This window comes from Aureobasidium pullulans (assembly GCF_000721785.1).
Source record: "Aureobasidium pullulans EXF-150 unplaced genomic scaffold scaffold_4, whole genome shotgun sequence".
Taxonomy (NCBI): domain Eukaryota; kingdom Fungi; phylum Ascomycota; class Dothideomycetes; order Dothideales; family Saccotheciaceae; genus Aureobasidium; species Aureobasidium pullulans.
In genome coordinates, this window is record NW_021941024.1 from 760664 (window position 1) to 778683 (window position 18020).

Below are 18020 nucleotides of genomic sequence, written 5' to 3' on the forward strand. Positions count from 1 at the left end.
TGCGTTCCGTCCTCCAGGGACACCTCCAGCATCCCCGCATTGACCCCACTATCATCCACCCTGCATGCCCCATCTTGCTGCCTTGGGGGGATACATTTGCCGAGCATGCCTAGTAATACCAGGCAGCAGAAAGAATGAAAAGAAGCTGGGTTTCCCAATCATAGTCAATTGAGTTTGATTTTCTGTCTACCTCCGAACCGTACATCAATCATGGCTCCTGCAGCACCAGTCGCTCTCATCACCGGAGGCTCTTCAGGTAAAAGCTCCAGAACTCGTACTCCACATGCAAACAACTGACAAGCCTTGTTTCCAGGCATCGGTCTAGCATTAACAAAACACCTCCTCTCCCAATCCTGGCACGTCTTCATCGCCGACATCAACCCACCTCCCGCCTCCGAACTCGCCGACTTCCCACCTTCAACCCACCACTTCCACATCACCGACGTATCATCCTGGGGTGCCCAATCCTCCGCCTTTGCAACCTGCTTCTCCCACTTCGGCCGTCTTGATTTCTGCGCCTTGAACGCCGGCATAGACGACCGCGATGATATATTCAACTCCACCTCCAACGAACTCGATCTCCCACCCACAAAACCCAATATGAAGACTTTTGAAGTCAATCTGTTTGGTCCTTATTACGGTGTCAAGCTTGCTGCTCATTACATGGCGTTGAACCCACCTTTGATGGGCAAAGGCGAGGGTAAAGGTGGAAGAATTGTCATTACGGCTTCGGATGCGGGACTTTGGGCTCTACCTGCTGTGCCGCAGTATACGGCTACTAAACATGCTGTTGTTGGTCTTGTGCGTTCGCTGGCGCCTTCTGCTGCTCAAGTGGGGATTAGTATTAATGCTGCTGCTCCTGCGCTTACGCCTTCCAATCTGGCACCTCCGGGTTTGCTGGAGAGTTATCCGAAAGAGGCGTTGACGAAGATGGAGACGTTGTTGAGGGCGTTTGATGCTTTGGGTAGATTTGATGAGGTCGAGGGTGAGGGTTGGGGTGGTGAGGAGCCGAATGGGCAGATTGTTGAGGGGAGAGGAGAGGATATCTATTATAAGGGGGAGATGGCTAGGACGGCCGGGAAAGAGGTACCGAAGCGTAAGTTCTCTTGCTTGATTATCATGAAGTCCGATATTGACGTGCTGCAGACATCCAGAAGATCTGGACGGATACGTACAAAGAGCGTAACAAGAAATTCGCAATGCAGAATCAGGATTGAGAAGGGAAGGTTGAGGGCAAGAAATGGAGAAAAGACGAACGCAGAGCAGCTCGCCAATTGCATTATAGCATGCTTTGAATATATATCGTGTAATCTTGAGACCGATAAGTCGCAACGATCTGTAGCTGCTTTCTGAAAAGCATCTCAAACATGAGGCACACTGTCCAGTGCTGTATCATGGAGCTGCAAGTCGTGTAGCTGGACCTTTGTTTCGCTTGGCACAGACTCCAGCTATAGCTAGTCACGAAAAGTCTTTTCCACATCTGCCTTCCTCGCGGCTCGCGGTACTGCTTCGAATAGTCATGGCCGTGGTTCTCGCGGGAGAGCAATCTCTGAATTGATCCATCTTCGGTACAAATGGTTGCTCAACCCAACTTGGTCTTGCCGTAAGCTCCACCAGCTGCCTTGCGCATTTCCAAAGCCTTTCTGTATGGCGGAGCAGTAGGCGGTTGTACAGGGTCCAGAACAACATGATCTTTAGGAAGGTGGTAAGAAGCGTCTGCATCGTAGGCAGACAGATCACCGCAAGCCAAGAATGGAGCAATCCATCTGATGTCTTTACTGTCCTCCTCATCTTCCGAGCCAAGTTCCAGTTCCGTGATACCGTCTGGTCGTAATGTGCGTGATGGTTGTGTCTTTTCGACCTCCATATCCTCCGGTACTTGCAGTTGCGTACCAGCGCCCAAGGGGTTCTCCAGACTGGCTTTAAAGCCCTTCGGCGGGCGGAAACCTGTGCATACGACGAATGCTTCTACGCTGCTTGCGCGACTACTTCTCGGCTTGGCTACACGCACGCGCTCGAACACAATCTTGAGTTGAGCATATAGCAGATCCACATCCTTGCCTCGGAAGATCTTGGCCACGAACTTGCCGCCAGGTTTGAGAACACAAAGGGCGAGATTTAGAGCTGCCCAGAGTAGTTGTGATTGCACGTATGTATCGAGATCATGTAGTCCAGTAACGTCAGGTGCTCCGTCCGAGATGACCAGATCCACGGGATGAGATGCTTGCACAGACGTGGGGTCAAAAGTATCAGGATCTAGGGCCTTGAGTAGTAACGGAATGGTCGAAGGATGTGTAATGTCTGCGCGCATGGTCACAATGCCTTCCAGAGGTGACATGGGTTGCAGATCAATGGCCACGATCTTGACATTTTCTCTCGGTTGCAGTTGCTGTCTCGTCTCTTGCTCATGTCTTGATGTGGTAGTTTGACCATGAAGTTCGAGCTTTTCTCTGGCTTGCTTGTCTTCCCAGCCCGCGCGACCGATCTTTTCGCCCTTGATCAAGACGCGAGATAGAACTTGACTCCAACTTCCGGGTGCGGCGCAGAGATCGACTACACGAGTCACTCCTTCGAAAAGATTGAATTCCTCATCCAGTTGTAGGAGCTTGAAAGCACTGCGGGCACGCCAGCCTTGTTCTTTGGCAAGACGATAGTAGGCATCGCGCTTATCCTTTGATGATTTTCCCATGTTCGAATAAATTGGACAGAAGCAGAGTGGTAAATTGGTATCGATAAATAGTGATGATAAATTGAACGTCTCTCCACCAAGCGACGCGCAGAAAAAGCCGAGAGGTGCTCGCTCCCGCGAGGGCGGTGGGCTGGACGGTGGACCCTTGAACTTTTTCTGCCAAGGCCGATCGATTCATTCTTTCCTCGAAGTCCATCTTCATTTTTGTCAATAATCAACCACATAACCACAATTGACTCATCATGGCGACTAAAAATAAGAGAGCTCTGCCTCCAAAGGTCGCAGCAATGAAAGCCAGGAAACGTCAAAAGCTGGAGGGTTCTCAAGCCGGAAAGAAGGCGACCGCAAACAAATCTTCAAAAGCCGCGCCACCAAAGTTGGAAAAAGTCCGTCTGGATGATTTAGCCTGGAACGATGTCGAAATGCCGGACAGACTGGATGATATGGAGGGTTTCTATGGTCTGGAGGAGATCGAAGACGTGGATGTTGTCAAAGACGACAACGGCATTGTCTCTTACCGGGCTAGCAGCGACAAGGCTACAAAGAAGAGAGCTGCACCCGAGGAATCTGAAGATGACGGTGAAGAATTCACTGGTTTCGACGACGAAGCCGGCGAGGCCGCTGATGATGACAAGGAGGAAGGCGGTGCTATGATCATCGAAACTGTGACTCCCAGATCGGCCCCTGAACTCGAGGAAGGAGAAACCTGGGAAGACAGAAAGAAGAAGCAAAAAGAATTGCAGAAGCAGCACTTGAAGGAGAAGAAGCAAAAAGAAAAGAAAGAAAAGAAGGAGAAGAAGCCGAAGCCCGAGAAGAAGCAGAAGAAGGAAGCTGCTCCCCAGGCTGACCTTGGTTCCGCGACTTTCGCCAACCTTTTGGATGAAGAAGAGGATAAAGGTGCCGACATTACCGCATGGCGCCCTCTGAAGCTCTCGGACGAGACTCTTGGAGCGCTTTCGAAGATGAAGTTCCACCAGCCATCAGCCATCCAAAAAGCAGCCATCCCTGAGGTTTTGGCCGGTCACGATGTTATCGGAAAAGCCAGCACCGGATCTGGAAAGACGTTGGCTTTCGGTATTCCCATCCTGGAGCGCTATCTCGAGATGCAGAAGATTGCTGGAAACAACAAGAAGAAGGTCAACTCAGAAGAGGAGGCTGCTCGCAAACCTGCTTTGGCGCTGATTCTTTCGCCTACTCGTGAACTCGCTCACCAAATCTCTACCCATCTCACAACTCTATGCTCTGGTCTGGACAAGGCGCCTTGGATCGCAACTCTCACAGGTGGTCTCTCTATGGCCAAGCAACAGAGACAATTGAAGAACGCAGATATCATTATTGGTACTCCCGGACGTCTCTGGGAGATCATCAGTGGAGGTCATGGTGTTCTCAAGTGGTTGAAGCAGATTCAATTCCTGGTTATAGATGAAGCCGATAGACTGCTCAGTCAGGGCCATTTCAAGGAGCTGGAGGAGATCATCAACGTCCTCGACCGCAAGGACGACTTCAAAGCAGAGGAACACGAGGATGAGGACGAAGCACCGGAAGTGGTTGAGGAAGTCGAGAGACAGACACTCGTCTTCTCTGCTACTTTCCACAAGGGTCTGCAGCACAAGCTTGCAGGCAAGGCCAAGCCAGGTGCTGGTCTTATGGACAAGAAGGAGAGTATGGAATATCTACTGAAGAAGCTCAACTTCCGTGAGGAAAAGCCCAAGTTCGTCGATGTCAACCCTATCAGTCAGATGGCTTCTGGTCTCAAGGAAGGCATGGTTGAATGTGGTGGTACCGAAAAGGTATGCTTGACAGGTTCTCTCACTATATGTTCGAATTGCTAACGTACGTTTTCAGGATCTCTACCTCTACGCACTTCTTCTGCTGCATCCCAATGCCAGAACAATCGTTTTCTGCAATTCCATTTCAGCTGTTCGCCGTCTCACGCCATTCTTGCAGAATCTACAACTACCCGTTCACGCTCTTCACTCGCAAATGGCACAGAAGGCACGTCTGCGTGCCATCGAGCGCTTCACCTCAAACAACCAAAACAAAACCAACCACAAGGGTTCCATCCTCTTGGCCACTGACGTCGCTGCCCGTGGTCTCGATATTCCCAACGTCAACTTGGTCATCCACTACCATCTACCCCGTGCCGCAGACAACTACGTCCACAGATCCGGTCGTACTGCCCGTGCCGGCGAGACAGGTTCCAGTATCCTGATCTGTGGACCCGAAGAAGTGGCCGGTGTACGCAGATTGATCGCAAAAGTGCACGCCAGCTCTGCAGCAGCCGGCGCCGAACCCGCAAACGACGCAGCAAAGAACGGCTACTTTATCCGCAGTTTAGACATCGATCGTCGTGTCGTCAGCAGACTGAAGCCCAGAGCCAATCTCTCCAAGAAACTTGCCGATACCACTATTGCAAAGGAGAAGAAGCACAGTGAAGACGATTTCTTGAGGCAAGCTGCTGAGGATCTGGGTGTCGACTATGACTCTGAGGAGTTCGAGAATGCACCTGGTAAGCGAGGTAGAGGTGCTGGCAGAATCAAGAAGGAGAGAGAGGCTAGAGGGTTGACCAAGGCTGAGACTGGTGCGCTCAGAGCTCAGTTGAGAGATATGCTGAGTAGCAGAGTCAATGTTGGTGTTAGTGAGAGGTATTTGACCTCCAGTGGTATTGACATCGATGCTTTGTTACAGCAGCAGGAAGCTGGTACGCATGGCGAGTTCTTGGGTACAGTCGCGGACCTCATGGAGTAGATGGAAAGATTGCACTATTGCACACATTTCAATATTTTTATTTTTCTTGTGTCAGTCATCATCTAAGCTAGTTTTTCAAGCTGTCGAGTCCACCTTCGTATTCGCTGACGTCGTACTCGTCAGGATACTTCTCGATGATACTTCTCAGCTTTTCCATCTGCTCTTTTTGCTCTTCGGTCAACTCCTCGTATACACCCTCCATCATGTTTCTCAGCGCCGGTCTCTTCTCCTTCTCGGCCTGCTTGAACGCTTCCAGGATTTCTTTCTTCAGAACAGCTCTGGCTTCTTTCTCCTTTTCCTCGTCCCATATACCCTTTCCTTCCATCCACTTGCGCAGACGAGTAATGGGGTTGTCTCTGCGTTTCCAGTCTTCGACTTCGACTTTGGCGCGATAGGCAAAACTGTCATCGGATGTGCTGTGATGCGATACACGATAACTCATTGCTTCGATCAAGACTGGCTTGCCACCATCTTCGAGACACATCTTGCGAGCTTCTTTGGTGACTTCTCTGACGGCGAGAATGTCATTGCCGTCGACGCGAATGGTGTCGATGCCATAGCCTACACCTCTGGATGCAATGCCATCGCCGCGGTATTGCTCAAGTGTAGGCGTGGAGATGGCGTAACCATTGTTTCTGCAGATGAATATGACAGGGCATTTTCTGGTAGCGGCAATATTCAAGGCTGCGTGGAAATCGCCTTCACTGGCTGCACCTTCGCCAAAGTAGCAAGCTACACAACGCTGTGTGTCCTTGGGGTTCATGGCATTCTGCATCTTGACCGCATAGGCCGCACCAGAAGCCTGTGGGATCTGAGTAGCTAGCGGTGAACTGATGGTGTGGATGTGATATTTTGTGCTTCCGTAGTGGACTGGCATGTTGCGACCCAAACCTGGATCGTGCTTGTTGGCGTAAAGTTGGTTCATGAAGTCTGCTGGCGTGAAGCCACGGTACTTGAAGATTCCAGTCTCACGGTATTGGGCAAAGATTGGGTCGCTGGGATCTAGGGCGGATGATGAGCCTACTGCTATGCCTTCTTCACCTGCTGATACCATGTAGAAACTGATGCGGCCTTGTCTTTGTGCATCGAACATGATGAGGTCCATGACTTTGGACGATATCAGTTACTATCACAATTGGTCGGAACTGGAGTTTTCTTACTGCTCACGCTCAGCATGTCTTTGTACATTTTGATGAGATGGTCGTTCGAGATATCGGAAGGCTCTCTTGATTTGTCGACTACCACACCATCCTGATCAAGAATACGATAAGTCGGCATGGCTTTCTTGTTTGAAGGTCGCGTAAAGTCAAGATTTGTTGTGAATTTGCTGTCGATGGCACCAGGAAAGCGCACTCTGGCCTCACATCAGTAAATTTCTCATGCAATAACTCATCACAACATACCGATCTGAGCCTTGTCGTTGTGATATTGAGTTCCATCTCTTCGTTACACTTCGAGGTATGCATCTTGTAGAGCGGATAGCCGTAGGGGTCTGGTATCTAAGGACATTCATATTGTGAATCTTTTCCAAGAACACATGTCCTCGAGGGCAGGAACACAGAAGTACAATGATGGCGAGTACCCCTCCGCAGCCTCGGGTAGTCTCCGCAGGCGCCCTTGACAGTCTGGGGTACGCCCTACGCTAGCGATGGATCTACCCGACGGATCTAATCTCCGATCATCGAGACGGAGCTTGGCGCGACGTGAGCGTTTGGCTTCGACAAAGTTCCTGGATGATCGGCTTGTGGGACTTTGATCTCAGCAACAACCAAAACATCAATCATGTCTTCGTTCGTTCCTCGCGCCGCAAAGCGGTTACGGCTTTCCACCCGCACTATTACACCTCTGCCTGTCCGCGCCTTCACTTCCTCACCGTATCTGGCCGAGCAAAAGCCCAATCGCAATGATGAGAAGACGACGCATTTCGGTTTCGAGAGCATTGCAGAGTCATTGAAGGAGTCAAAGGGTAAGGAGATATCCATCAACTACAGCATAGCTATCACACGAAAGACCAACAACTAACAAAGCAATCCAACAGTCGGTGCCGTCTTCAGCTCCGTCGCCTCCTCCTACGACACCATGAACGACCTCATGTCCCTCGGCATCCACCGCCTCTGGAAAGACCACTTCGTCCGCAGCCTGAACCCCGGCAGCCACACCCCGGGCGCCCCCCAAACCGGCTGGAAGATTCTCGATATCGCTGGCGGCACCGGCGACATCGCCTTCCGCATCCTCGACCACGCGACAAACATAAACCACGACCCAAACACCCACGTCACGATTTCTGACATCAACCCGGAAATGCTGGCCGAAGGTCGCAAACGCGCCGCTCTTTCCCACTACAATGGCACCGGCAGATTGGATTTCGTAGAGGCGAATGCCGAGAATTTGCACATGATCCCTGACAACAGTATGGATCTGTACACTGTGTCTTTCGGTATCCGCAATTTCACACACAAGGATATCGCATTGAAGGAAGCATTCCGTGTCTTGAAGCCCGGTGGTGTGTTTGCCTGTTTGGAATTCAGCAAGGTCAACAATCCTGTGTTTGATTTCGTCTACAAGAGGTGGAGTTTCGCCGCTATTCCCTTGATCGGTCAGGTCGTTGCCGGAGACAGAGATAGCTATCAATATCTCGTTGAGAGTATTGAGAGGTTCCCCAGCCAGACTGAGTGGAGGGATATGATCAAGGAGGCTGGCTTCGTTGTTCCCGGTGGCGAGAATGGTCAAGGATGGGAGGACTTGACTAACGGTATTGCTGCTATTCACAAGGGTGTCAAGCCCTTGAAATAGAACTATGTGTTGCTCTTCTTCTGTAATATAGGCGGCTACGATATACATACAATGTACAATTATCTTCATACCCTTTGGCATTCTGCTCGAGATATTCTAGGCGCGGAATGTATAGAGACGTGGTTGTAAATATGATTATAATGGTTAGATGGTCTTCAAGCTTCACTTTCATGCTTGCAAGGACAGGGTCGTACCAAACTATAAACTGTCGACCTGAGAGCCATCTCTGTATGCCCAACCTCGATCCATCCATATTCAATCACGAGTGTTCGATAAACAAAGCCCTGAAACAACGTTCGAGAGTTCACTCTCATAATATTGTAACTATTCCCGAGCTCCTGTTCACAGAGCCTCAAATCGTCAAAATCCCTTATCCCACCTAAACGACAAACGAGACCAATACTGTCATTGTCAGAACAAGGTTATCCAGACTTTCAACAAGAACGTCGGGCAGCGGAAGAAGCACGGCAGATCGAGCGGCGTTCGTGTTCTGACGTCCCCAGTCAAAGAGCAGAGAAACCGGAAATAACATCTTACTTTACGTGGACGCGTAAGCCTTACACATGGTATGGGATTCGGCATCCGCGGACGATAGACTTTCTGTTCGAGAATCGAAACATCGAACCAAGTGCTGTCGCCGATAGATCATATTCCTCGGGGATGCAAGGCCGTTCACAAAGAAGAGGACGGCAGGCACATCGGGAACTCGTTGAAAATGGTCTTGCCATTTACGCTTGCTCTATCAAAACTATCAACCTAACCACCAGCTCCAGCGCTTCTCAAAAATATTGGGGGGAAACCAAAGACGCAAACATGTTGAAACCTTCAGATAGCCCTAGGCCGTATGAAAGATCCACAATGCAAAACGTCCCAGCTGACCAGCTACAAACGACCAGTATTGACAATGGGAGAAGCCAAATGCAACTGATAGCCAAAAGTGAAAAAAGGAAGAGGTTGTGAAAAAAGAAAAAAAGGGAGTGACTTCGACAAGTGAAAAGAAGATTTTGAGCAAAATCGACGGGCCGAAAATGAGGAAACCACAACAAAGGATGTTATCGGAGGGTATCACCCAGAAGAAAAGAGAAGACCCTGCCACCAGATGACGACGCTAATACGGTAAACTTGGAGGAAAGACGATAGGAGAGGCTCTAAGCCATAAATCATCAGCATCGTTAATCGAGAACTAAGACAAAAGAAGCGCGCGTTACTTTGACTGGCCTTGCAAGGCATGCCACAAGTGTTAGCTTGACCAGCCTTGGCTGTTGAAATCATTTGTCGAGAAGTTTTGATCGTAGTTGTACGTGTTGAGGAAGTCTTGACCGGCAGGAACCATGATGCTGTCATTCCAGTTGACCAGCTTGGAGCTGTTATCGAAATCGAAGAATTGGTCGTTAATGTTCGAGTTGTCCGCATTGAACTTTGGAGAAGGTGCTGCAGTGGGAGCCATCGAAGGACCAGAGGAACCAGCTACCGAGTAGGCAAGAGAAGCGTTGTTATCTGTGCTGTTGCCCATGGCGTAATCGATGATTGCCGGGTCCCACTGGAACTGAGATTGGGCAGGTGATTGAGACTGGACCGAGGAGGACATATCGAAGCCAGAGAATTGGCCGAATGACATGGACTGTTCAGGGGACTGCTTGGGCTTGGCAAATGTGTCGGCAGTCATGGCGGCTAAATCGATGCTGCTGGTGTTCGGGTTGGAGTAAACGGGCATACTCCAGCGGTTTGACTGTCCAGTGGGCACGGAGAAATCGAGGTCGAAGTTTGTGGTACTGTTGTTGGCATTGGTACCTGCAAGGCCTTGCATGTTCATCGAGTAGGGGTTGTTATCGAAAGTGGTGATGTCTTCGGCGACTGGGATCTCATCGACTTCGGACATGGTACCCGAGGAAGTGTTCGTCAAAGCAGGCTGAACATCGAAGGAAGTGGTGTCGACCTTGGACCAGTCGAAGTTGTTCCAGAAGTCGGTGTTCATGTTGAGGTCTGAGCTTGGCAAGGAGAAGGATGGCATAGACGCCTCTGTGGTAGTGGTGCCAACAGACGAGGTGCTCGGGAAGCCAAAGTCGGCGAATAAAGAGGTCGGAACACTTGATGAGACACTCGACACGGGGTATTGAGACTGCACGTCGGTCGAGGACTTGATGTCTTGCTGCATGGCTTCGGCCTGCATGGTGATTGCTGATACAGGTGAGGCTTGGCCAGAATTGGTGTTTGAAGGCTGAGCAGACACAGAGGACTGGAACCAAGAGTGTGGCTGTGTAGATGCGACGGCTGCAAGACTGTCTACTGAACGGCGAGCGTTGTTTTTGGTCGAGATGGACTGGGTAGTGTGCGAGCGAGGCAGCTTATAAGGAGCACCAGATTCATGAGCAGCATTGTTGTTGCGATGGCATGGCTTGTGATGTCCGTTCGCAAAGACGGTGAGGTGGCCTTCGGACTGATGAGACGTGAGTCGTGGCTTGCGTTGGCTGAGCGACTTGGTTGGTACAGTAGACGTCTCTTTGGTGGTATCCTTCTTGGGCGAGACTTTGATGGGCTCCTTATGGTCCTTGGCGTCTTCAGGGGAGGACTCCTTGAGGCTCGAGCAAATACACTTTCCGCCGTGAGGGCAGCAACAGCGGTGTTCGTCGGACGATGGTGATTCTTCGGCGACAGGGTAGAGATCAGGCGAGTGGTGTTCTCCAGACGTAGACGAAGGTGGCAAGGGTATGCCTGATTCGGCAGCGGCAGCGGCAGCAGCAGCTTTGGCTTCGGCTTCGCGGAGGTGGATGCATTTCTCCTTGGAGTGGGATTTCTCTCCACAATCACACTTGACATGGGATGATCGCTTCTTGCGTTCGGCTCGGCAGTGCGGGCATTGGGTGATGGGGCGGCCCTTCTTGGGTACGAAGAAGAGCTCACGGTCTGGTATGTCTATGAGAAACGGCACTTTATATACTGACATTGGAATGCAGCCACTTACCGGTATGGGTGCAGCCGCTGACACGGTGACCCTTTAGGCACGATTGGCATGCCCATTTGGTCCCATCTTCCTTGACTACCATACCTGACGAATTGGGAGCGGGGCCGGCGGAGATACGTCGGTCGAGCGCAGAAGGATGCGGTTTGTGGTGGGGGTGAGTCGCAGGGCCGGCCTGACGGATTGGGCCTTGTTATTGCTTTGTTTTTCTGATAGGAATAGACCAAGGAAAGTAGCGTGGAGCTGATATGGAAACGGTCGTGTCAAAGAATTGGGTATCGTTGCGAAAATCGCCTTTCAGAACGCCAGAGATGCAGGAGTTGGGCAGCGGAGGTGGATGCGGTCGAGTCCTTGCGGCGAGGTTTCGACGAGGGCCGGCGTGGATGGCGAGCGACAGCGGTGAGAGGATCAAGAGGCAGCGGATAGAGAGAAGAGCACAGAGCGTATGGCCGTGGCACACCGACAATGTCGGGGCCTTTCAAATGGCCTTTGGGCAAATATGAGAGACCAAAATATCAACGAGTCGAAAAGACGATGAGTAGCAAAGAGAAGAGGACGCTCGCGAGGAAGTCGATGAAGAGCCCGCAGCCAGCCTTGGCATGAACCAATACAAAGTGCGTGCACAGACCGCCCATCGCGGACTGTCTCGAAAAGCGTTCACTTCACCCTTCCTGTCCATATCATGACAATCCGTGAATCTGCCGCTTGCGACCCCTCCGCAGCGCCTCCCGGAACCTCCCTATTTAGTGCTAAGGTAACCCGCTTGCGCTGCTGTAAGATTGCACGAGGCTTCGGAACTGCAGTCGTCTTTAAAGAACATAAAGTCAAGTAGCTGCTCTCCACGGCAGAGCGATCTATCTATCAAGCAATTTGCATCTTGAAAGATGGCCTACATCGCTGCTTGCGGTTTCATCAAGAGAATGATGGAGATGACACATTTAGCGTGGGCGGCCCTGGAGAAGGTGTTCTTTATCCAAAACCCGTTCAACGGAGCGTTCCTCATTACTTCACAGCCACCCCTCGGTCAACTCGAGTACTCGAAGGGGCTCAAGGGACGGTGATCTTCCGGGTGTAGTGACCACTGCTTGTATCATTCGCATTACGCACGCACGAAAGACGACAAGCACAATAGACATGCTACTGCTGCATGCATGCACCTCTCTCACCCGTGCTGCTTGTTGGTAACGGCAATCTATGCACCGCGCTTCGTACTCGAGTAGCTTCCTTTTCTGCATGAATTGGGTCTGTCTGCTGACGGCAAGCCGCTCACTCAATGAGGCTTTTAACAACTCAAGCGCCGAGTCGCTCCTTTGCAATTTGGAAATTGCCATCAGTATGTGTTTCAGCCATCTTGTCTAAGACAACAAACATATCATTGTTATTGACAGTGATGGACAAGACTGTTTGAAGAAGTTCTTGGTTCATGAGATGACGCCTTGACGCTGTAGACAAGGCCTGTCCTGGTGAACAAGAATGGTTTCTCTCCAGGCCTCGCGTCCCAAGTTCAGAAGTCTATATTCTGTTCAACGGCTAAAGAGAGAAGCGGATTCGTAATGCGTTTATTAGACGTGTCATTAAACTAGCAGGGTGTGCTGTCGGTCGACGGCAGGTGTCGAGAGTTGCGGTCTGAAGTAGGAAGGAAGCATCGGAGATGGCTAAACATTGATCCGAAGGGCTGGTATGAAGATGAATGAATGCTAAAGAGATGAAGCCCGGAAAAATAGAAACGGAAGATGGGAAGGCATAGCCGTGACGCCGCCATGGTATCGTCGCGCGTGTTTCGGGCTCCTCGGCCTGGCGATGTGGTGATAGTTCAGTCGTTGAAGTTGTATCCTCTCCCCCTCCGCACTCTCGCAGCAACATCCACGCGCGACCCCTAGATGGCCAGCGGACATAGCTATACAGAACCAGTGGTCGATCCGTCGCTAGGCCCGTATTACAACCAGTCGAACAATGGGACGCCGCACCATGGACACCATCTACACCAACCCGACGTCGACGACGATTTCGATCTAAGAGCCGAGTTGGCCAAGTCCCTCGGTCTGAATCATACAAGCCACGAATTGGCAGATACATCGCATCAACAGTCACCGCAACCCCACGATGGCCCACGACAACATGATGAGACTCGGCAACAGCATGCTCGACCACCCTCAGTACCATCTCAGCCGCAACATACCTCGCCGTCGCAACGTGCCGTCATCCCCGACTCCTTTGCCGAGCACCCGCAGAGTCCCCCGCCAGGTCAACCTGCCACCGACAACAACCGGGACAAGCGAAGCAAAGTCAGCCGGGCATGCGACGAATGCCGGCGCAAGAAAATACGGTGCGACGCCCTGAATGAACATGAGATATGCACCAACTGCAAGCGCTCCAACTCGGCGTGTGCTTTCAGCCGACAGCCTCTGAAGCGTGGACCTAGCAAGGGTTACATAAAAGAGCTCGCCGAGCGATTGAATGCGCTCGAGGGGCAGATGCAGCCACAACAACACGGCCATGTAGACCAAGAACTCCAGTCGTTGCTTGCAGAAGCGGCATATGTCACACGAGAGCATGCTTCACCGCCCCGTCACGCCGGTCACAAGCGAAGGCACTCGCAGACTGAGCCCATTGTCATTGATTCTCCACCTGTCCTTGCCCCACGGCTTACTCCAGCACCACCACCTGCGCAACCTCCCGTCCAACCCCCTTCTGCTCCAGCTCCTCTCCATAGCTACGGGAACCCTTATGCTCGTGATTCGCGTATGTCGCCGTATCCTCCTCAGCAGGGATATCGCCAGGAAATGAGACCAACTCCACAGCCGCAGCCAATCAACACACAACCATTCTTCAAGTACGGTGGAGACACACGTCGCCGCGAGAGTGTCAGCATACCCTTTGACACACAAGCAGGCGTGCCAGTGCTGGTTGAATGGGATGAGGAGGTTGTCGATGAGTACTATCGCACAATACACCAGACCTTTCCGCTACTGCCACACTCGAAACATCGTCTTCGTACGCGTCTAGCCGAGTGCCCTGTAACGCTACGAGAAGCTTTCTTGACTGTCTTGGAATGTACAATGCGTACTTTCCCGTCGTTTTCTTCGAATCTCCGTCCGCAGCATACATACGCACCCATGATGAAACGTGCTGCCGAGTTACTTGCGGGCTACCCATTTGAGAATCCGGCCACGCATAATAGCGGGACTAACCTAGTCTACTTACAAACTCTCTTGTTGATGGCCCTGGAATCTGACAATCACGGCCCGGCGACGGTGAGAGGCCAAGCTGGACCCTCACGAGCAGAGTGGCTAGGGAGAGCTGCAGGTGTTGCCGGTCAACTGGAGATCAACCTCGTGCGACCACGCGAACGCTTCGCAACTGAAGGCGACCCAGACTCTGAGGAAAGACTGGCAAGGCGAGTCTGGTGGGTTCTGTTTATTCTCGACCGCTGGCACGCATCCAGTACCTCGGACCTGCTCAAGCTCCCCGAAAACAGCGTTGTCCTACTACCAGAAGACCAAATCCTGCTCGGCGAATCCACCTACCATCTAGCACGTCTCTCCTTCATCATAGGCCACTTGGCCGCCATCCTCACAACAACAAAAACACCAGAAACCAACGTCATGGCTCCATCAAATCCAGCCTCATCACTCCTAGGTCTTACTCTAGCAGGCGAAATCGACCGCTTCCGCGAATCGGTAGAAAGCGTCTGGGGCTCACTGAACCTAGTCCATCTATCTTATCACCACTGTCATCTCCTCATCAAACGCCTCAATCCCACCACCGAACCTACCGAGTTGATCGGTCATGCCGTCAAAGTTGCCACTGTGCTGAATCAACGTCAAACACCCATCACTCCACTGAACCATCACTTCGCAGCCCTGGCGGCAATGACACTCTGCGAACTCGTCGACATCGAAAAAACGCGCTCCGAGGCTATCAGAGGACTCGAGCAAATCTCCGAAGCTTTAGGATTCGGTCGCGGTCTCGCCGGGCACGAGAAATCCACCGGTTGGGATTCGGCGATTAGAGATCTGATCGTGCAGAAGAGGAATAAGTTGCAACTTATTTTAGGTGGGATCGAGCAATTGCCCAGAGGGTTGCAGCATTTGGCTCATGCCAGTGCGGGTGAGGGGAATGGGACTTTGACGCCTAGTTCTGCGCAAGGGAATGTTGCTGCTACTAGTGTTGCTGGGGAGAATGGAAGGCCGGGCAAGTTTGATCCTACTATGCTTACTAGGTATGGCTATCTTACTGCTCTGGGGCAGGGGATGTTTGTCTCAAAGTAAGGTGAGGTGAAGGGTTGAGAATGATCATATTACATTAATATTGCTCTCGGTATAAGACTATTCATGAACGGCCTGCTATCTTTTCTTCTCTAGCGACTGACATTTGTCCTCCTTCCATCTTGATGATCAAAGATACATCTGTATGTATGCATGCATGCGTCGTAAGGTGTGTATCGTGTATCGCTTCCTCAAGCATTTATGTGTGCGATGTTCGCTGCAAAACCTCAGCCACGTCTGTCCAGCGCAAAACGGCGCCAGCAGCTTTCGACATCAACACACAACTTCATGAAAGCGTCGTCTTCGATGTTGGCCAATATGAACTGGTTCATGGCTTCCATACGTACTTCGTCGGGTTGCTCGGCATAGCGTCCTAGATCGTCCTGCGCAGGTTGCTGTTGCGCAATGGTTGTTGTCATTTCAATGTCTTGCATCTCTGACTGTGGTTGATCGTGCTTCTGAGCGAGCCGTTGGCTACGTCTTTCCGATGGACTGGAGAGGTCCATTCGTTCAGGACTCGAGCTAGAAATCTGTTCTGGGCTCGGAGACATGTTAATCATTGGACCCGAAGACATTGTATGTGTACTCGTTGATCCAAAATGAACAGGGCTCGCACTACTGCGGTACCAATCCAAGTTCGCAACGGTACCGGGGCTTGTCTCACTACTCATAGTGCCAGTGTTCTTGTCGCTGAACATCTGAACGCCACTGTCGACTGCCATCTCATCGTCATTGGGGTGAAAGTTGTACATGCGTGACGCTGGTGGCTCAAACCTGGTGGGTCCTTGAGGCGTCGCAAGTCGAGTGATGCCCGGACGGATAGAAGGATGTCTCTCTGGCGATGAATGTGTTTTGGCCTCTTTCTCCTTCTCTGCTTTGGCTGGTTTAGCGGCTTCTGACACATAGCTTGGCTTCGCTAGGGGCGGCAGCATCTTGGTTTTTGCAGGACTGCTGGACGGCTTTGGGAATGGTAGCTCTCTTCTTGGAGGCAGCAGGTCCCTGGTCATGTCTGACGGCCAGTGAATAGGCGCAGTCGAGGGTCTGTTCTCCGGTTCTTCGCTTGTACGGATAAGTGCGAAGGTTGGCTGTCTTTGGATGTTCTGGTACACTTTCGGAGTTGGCGAAGATATGAACATGCGCAGGTCAGCTGCTTGGTCGGTCGGTTGTCTTTCAATGTCCCGAGTCTGGTACTCCTTTCCAGTCGGTGAAGAAGTAAACATATGCATATTAGAGGGGCTGCCTTGGTTGGTGGTATGCTGATCGGAATGATGCTGAGGGTATGATGAAGCCGGATGAAAGGTGTCTGACTTGTAAGTATGGCTACACAAAAGCTGTGACCCATATCAACATACCTTGAACCGTGGGCACAATGATTGAAGACGTGTCACGATCAAAGCGGGCGGGCTGAAAAGAAGACAGGCGACTCATGTATGAGTTTGCAGTGGATGGCCGAGCTTGAGGCTGTTTCTGTTGCTTGACAGTCGGTACAGAGAACATGAGTCCATGACTGGAGAGAATTTTTACAGCTTCATTGCAAGAGTCAATGTTGGCAAACCGCAATTGAATGCGTCTGATCTAACGACAAAGGTCAGAACGACAATTTTGAGTTTTCGTAAAGCTGACATTCGCAATTTACCTGGTTGTCCTGACAGAAATACCTGACTGCCAGTGCAGTACCCTTGGTCAGGCCGAAGATTGGCAAGTTGTCAGGTGGCAGATGGGGATGTTTCTTATGCAAGTCTCTAGTCTCTTGCACGATGGCGGTGAGTGGAAGAACCTCCTACGATACATTTGTGAGCAGTCGTGCAAATACGTCTTTCAGTAGGACGCACCAGATCTTTGGTGCCTTGTACGACTCTGAGCTGAAGACAGTCGTGGTCGAGCTGTTCGATCAGAGCGAATATCTCTGGACCTTGGATATGGTTCCACGCAGAAGGGGTCGCATGTCGAGGAAGCGTCGAGTGGGAGAATTTGAGGACAGGATGGCACAGCAAAGCACGACCGAAGAGCCCATCTTGACTTGCCATGCTCGATGAAAGAACTCAAAGAGGCGAAGCAAGTTGAGTTTCTCGTTGAAGAAACCGGTCGCCGATCCTTGAGTGACTCGTGATATCCAGATGTTGAATTGGAAAGCACGGCAGTGTTTGGGAAAAGAAGACCGAGAAAAAGTACACTATACAGTAGAGTACCGCTGATGTGGCTGGGAGGTAGGTGGATCTGTCAAGATGAAAAGGCAAGCGAAAATTACTTGTGTGAGCGAAGGCATCAGAGTCTCTCGGATATCCCGTCTGTCCATTGGAGTTGGAATGCATGATGGCCTCGACGTGAAATGGGAAGGAACGACCATTGTGTAGAGGCTAGAGTAAGGAGCTTGGAGCAATACAAGGCAGATGTATCTCTCTTCCCTTCCCAGATCATTCCTTCTAGGCTTCACGTAGAGCATGGCTGTTAGGCTCTCATGAAGTGCTGCTGCTATCAGGAGCGAGGACAGGCTTTCGTGTGTCTGAATGGGGTTGTAGTTCTTGCTCGGGGATAGCGACAAGTTAACACCGAGGGTGGTGCC

General features: G+C 51.2%; 8 protein-coding genes across 8 annotated transcripts; 4 read left to right on the forward strand and 4 right to left on the reverse strand.

The window, feature by feature from the left end:
• Positions 1 to 210: 210 nt before the first annotated feature.
• Positions 211 to 1467, forward strand: M438DRAFT_388924 (NAD(P)-binding protein; the record flags this gene model as incomplete). The annotated part of the gene is made up of 2 exons (XM_029909025.1): positions 211 to 256; positions 314 to 1467. 2 exons carry the CDS (start codon positions 211 to 213, stop codon positions 1351 to 1353), a joined length of 1086 nt encoding a protein of 361 aa, XP_029763259.1. The 3' UTR covers positions 1354 to 1467.
• Positions 1468 to 1582: 115 nt separating this feature from the next.
• M438DRAFT_372641 (FtsJ-domain-containing protein) lies at positions 1583 to 2689 on the reverse strand (the record flags this gene model as incomplete). The annotated part of the gene is made up of 1 exon (XM_029908362.1): positions 1583 to 2689. One exon carries the CDS (start codon positions 2687 to 2689, stop codon positions 1583 to 1585), a length of 1107 nt encoding a protein of 368 aa, XP_029763260.1.
• Positions 2690 to 2976: 287 nt separating this feature from the next.
• Positions 2977 to 5437, forward strand: M438DRAFT_268097 (P-loop containing nucleoside triphosphate hydrolase protein; the record flags this gene model as incomplete). Its single annotated transcript, XM_029900226.1, has 2 exons — positions 2977 to 4479; positions 4535 to 5437. The coding sequence occupies 2 exons, from the start codon at positions 2977 to 2979 to the stop codon at positions 5435 to 5437; spliced, it is 2406 nt and encodes an 801-aa protein (XP_029763261.1).
• Positions 5438 to 5504: 67 nt separating this feature from the next.
• M438DRAFT_332881 (Thiamin diphosphate-binding protein) lies at positions 5505 to 6950 on the reverse strand (the record flags this gene model as incomplete). Its single annotated transcript, XM_029903548.1, has 3 exons — positions 5505 to 6544; positions 6598 to 6791; positions 6841 to 6950. The coding sequence occupies 3 exons, from the start codon at positions 6948 to 6950 to the stop codon at positions 5505 to 5507; spliced, it is 1344 nt and encodes a 447-aa protein (XP_029763262.1).
• Positions 6951 to 7183: 233 nt separating this feature from the next.
• On the forward strand, positions 7184 to 8301 carry M438DRAFT_313986 (UbiE/COQ5 methyltransferase). Its single transcript, XM_029902587.1, has 2 exons — positions 7184 to 7403; positions 7476 to 8301. The coding sequence occupies exons 1-2, from the start codon at positions 7220 to 7222 to the stop codon at positions 8228 to 8230; spliced, it is 939 nt and encodes a 312-aa protein (XP_029763263.1). The 5' UTR covers positions 7184 to 7219; the 3' UTR covers positions 8231 to 8301.
• Positions 8302 to 9262: 961 nt separating this feature from the next.
• Positions 9263 to 11716, reverse strand: M438DRAFT_343467 (uncharacterized protein). Its single transcript, XM_029904990.1, has 2 exons — positions 11193 to 11716; positions 9263 to 11134 (listed from the first exon to the last, which is right to left on the reverse strand). The coding sequence occupies exons 1-2, from the start codon at positions 11272 to 11274 to the stop codon at positions 9471 to 9473; spliced, it is 1746 nt and encodes a 581-aa protein (XP_029763264.1). The 5' UTR covers positions 11275 to 11716; the 3' UTR covers positions 9263 to 9470.
• A 1353-nt stretch (positions 11717 to 13069) lies between these two features.
• On the forward strand, positions 13070 to 15460 carry M438DRAFT_268526 (uncharacterized protein; the record flags this gene model as incomplete). The annotated part of the gene is made up of 2 exons (XM_029900263.1): positions 13070 to 13867; positions 13955 to 15460. 2 exons carry the CDS (start codon positions 13070 to 13072, stop codon positions 15458 to 15460), a joined length of 2304 nt encoding a protein of 767 aa, XP_029763265.1.
• A 112-nt stretch (positions 15461 to 15572) lies between these two features.
• On the reverse strand, positions 15573 to 17603 carry M438DRAFT_161719 (uncharacterized protein). The gene is made up of 4 exons (XM_029899049.1): positions 17290 to 17603; positions 17094 to 17237; positions 16810 to 17032; positions 15573 to 16760 (listed from the first exon to the last, which is right to left on the reverse strand). The coding sequence occupies exons 1-4, from the start codon at positions 17482 to 17484 to the stop codon at positions 15685 to 15687; spliced, it is 1638 nt and encodes a 545-aa protein (XP_029763266.1). The 5' UTR covers positions 17485 to 17603; the 3' UTR covers positions 15573 to 15684.
• Between the last annotated feature and the right edge of the window lie 417 nt (positions 17604 to 18020).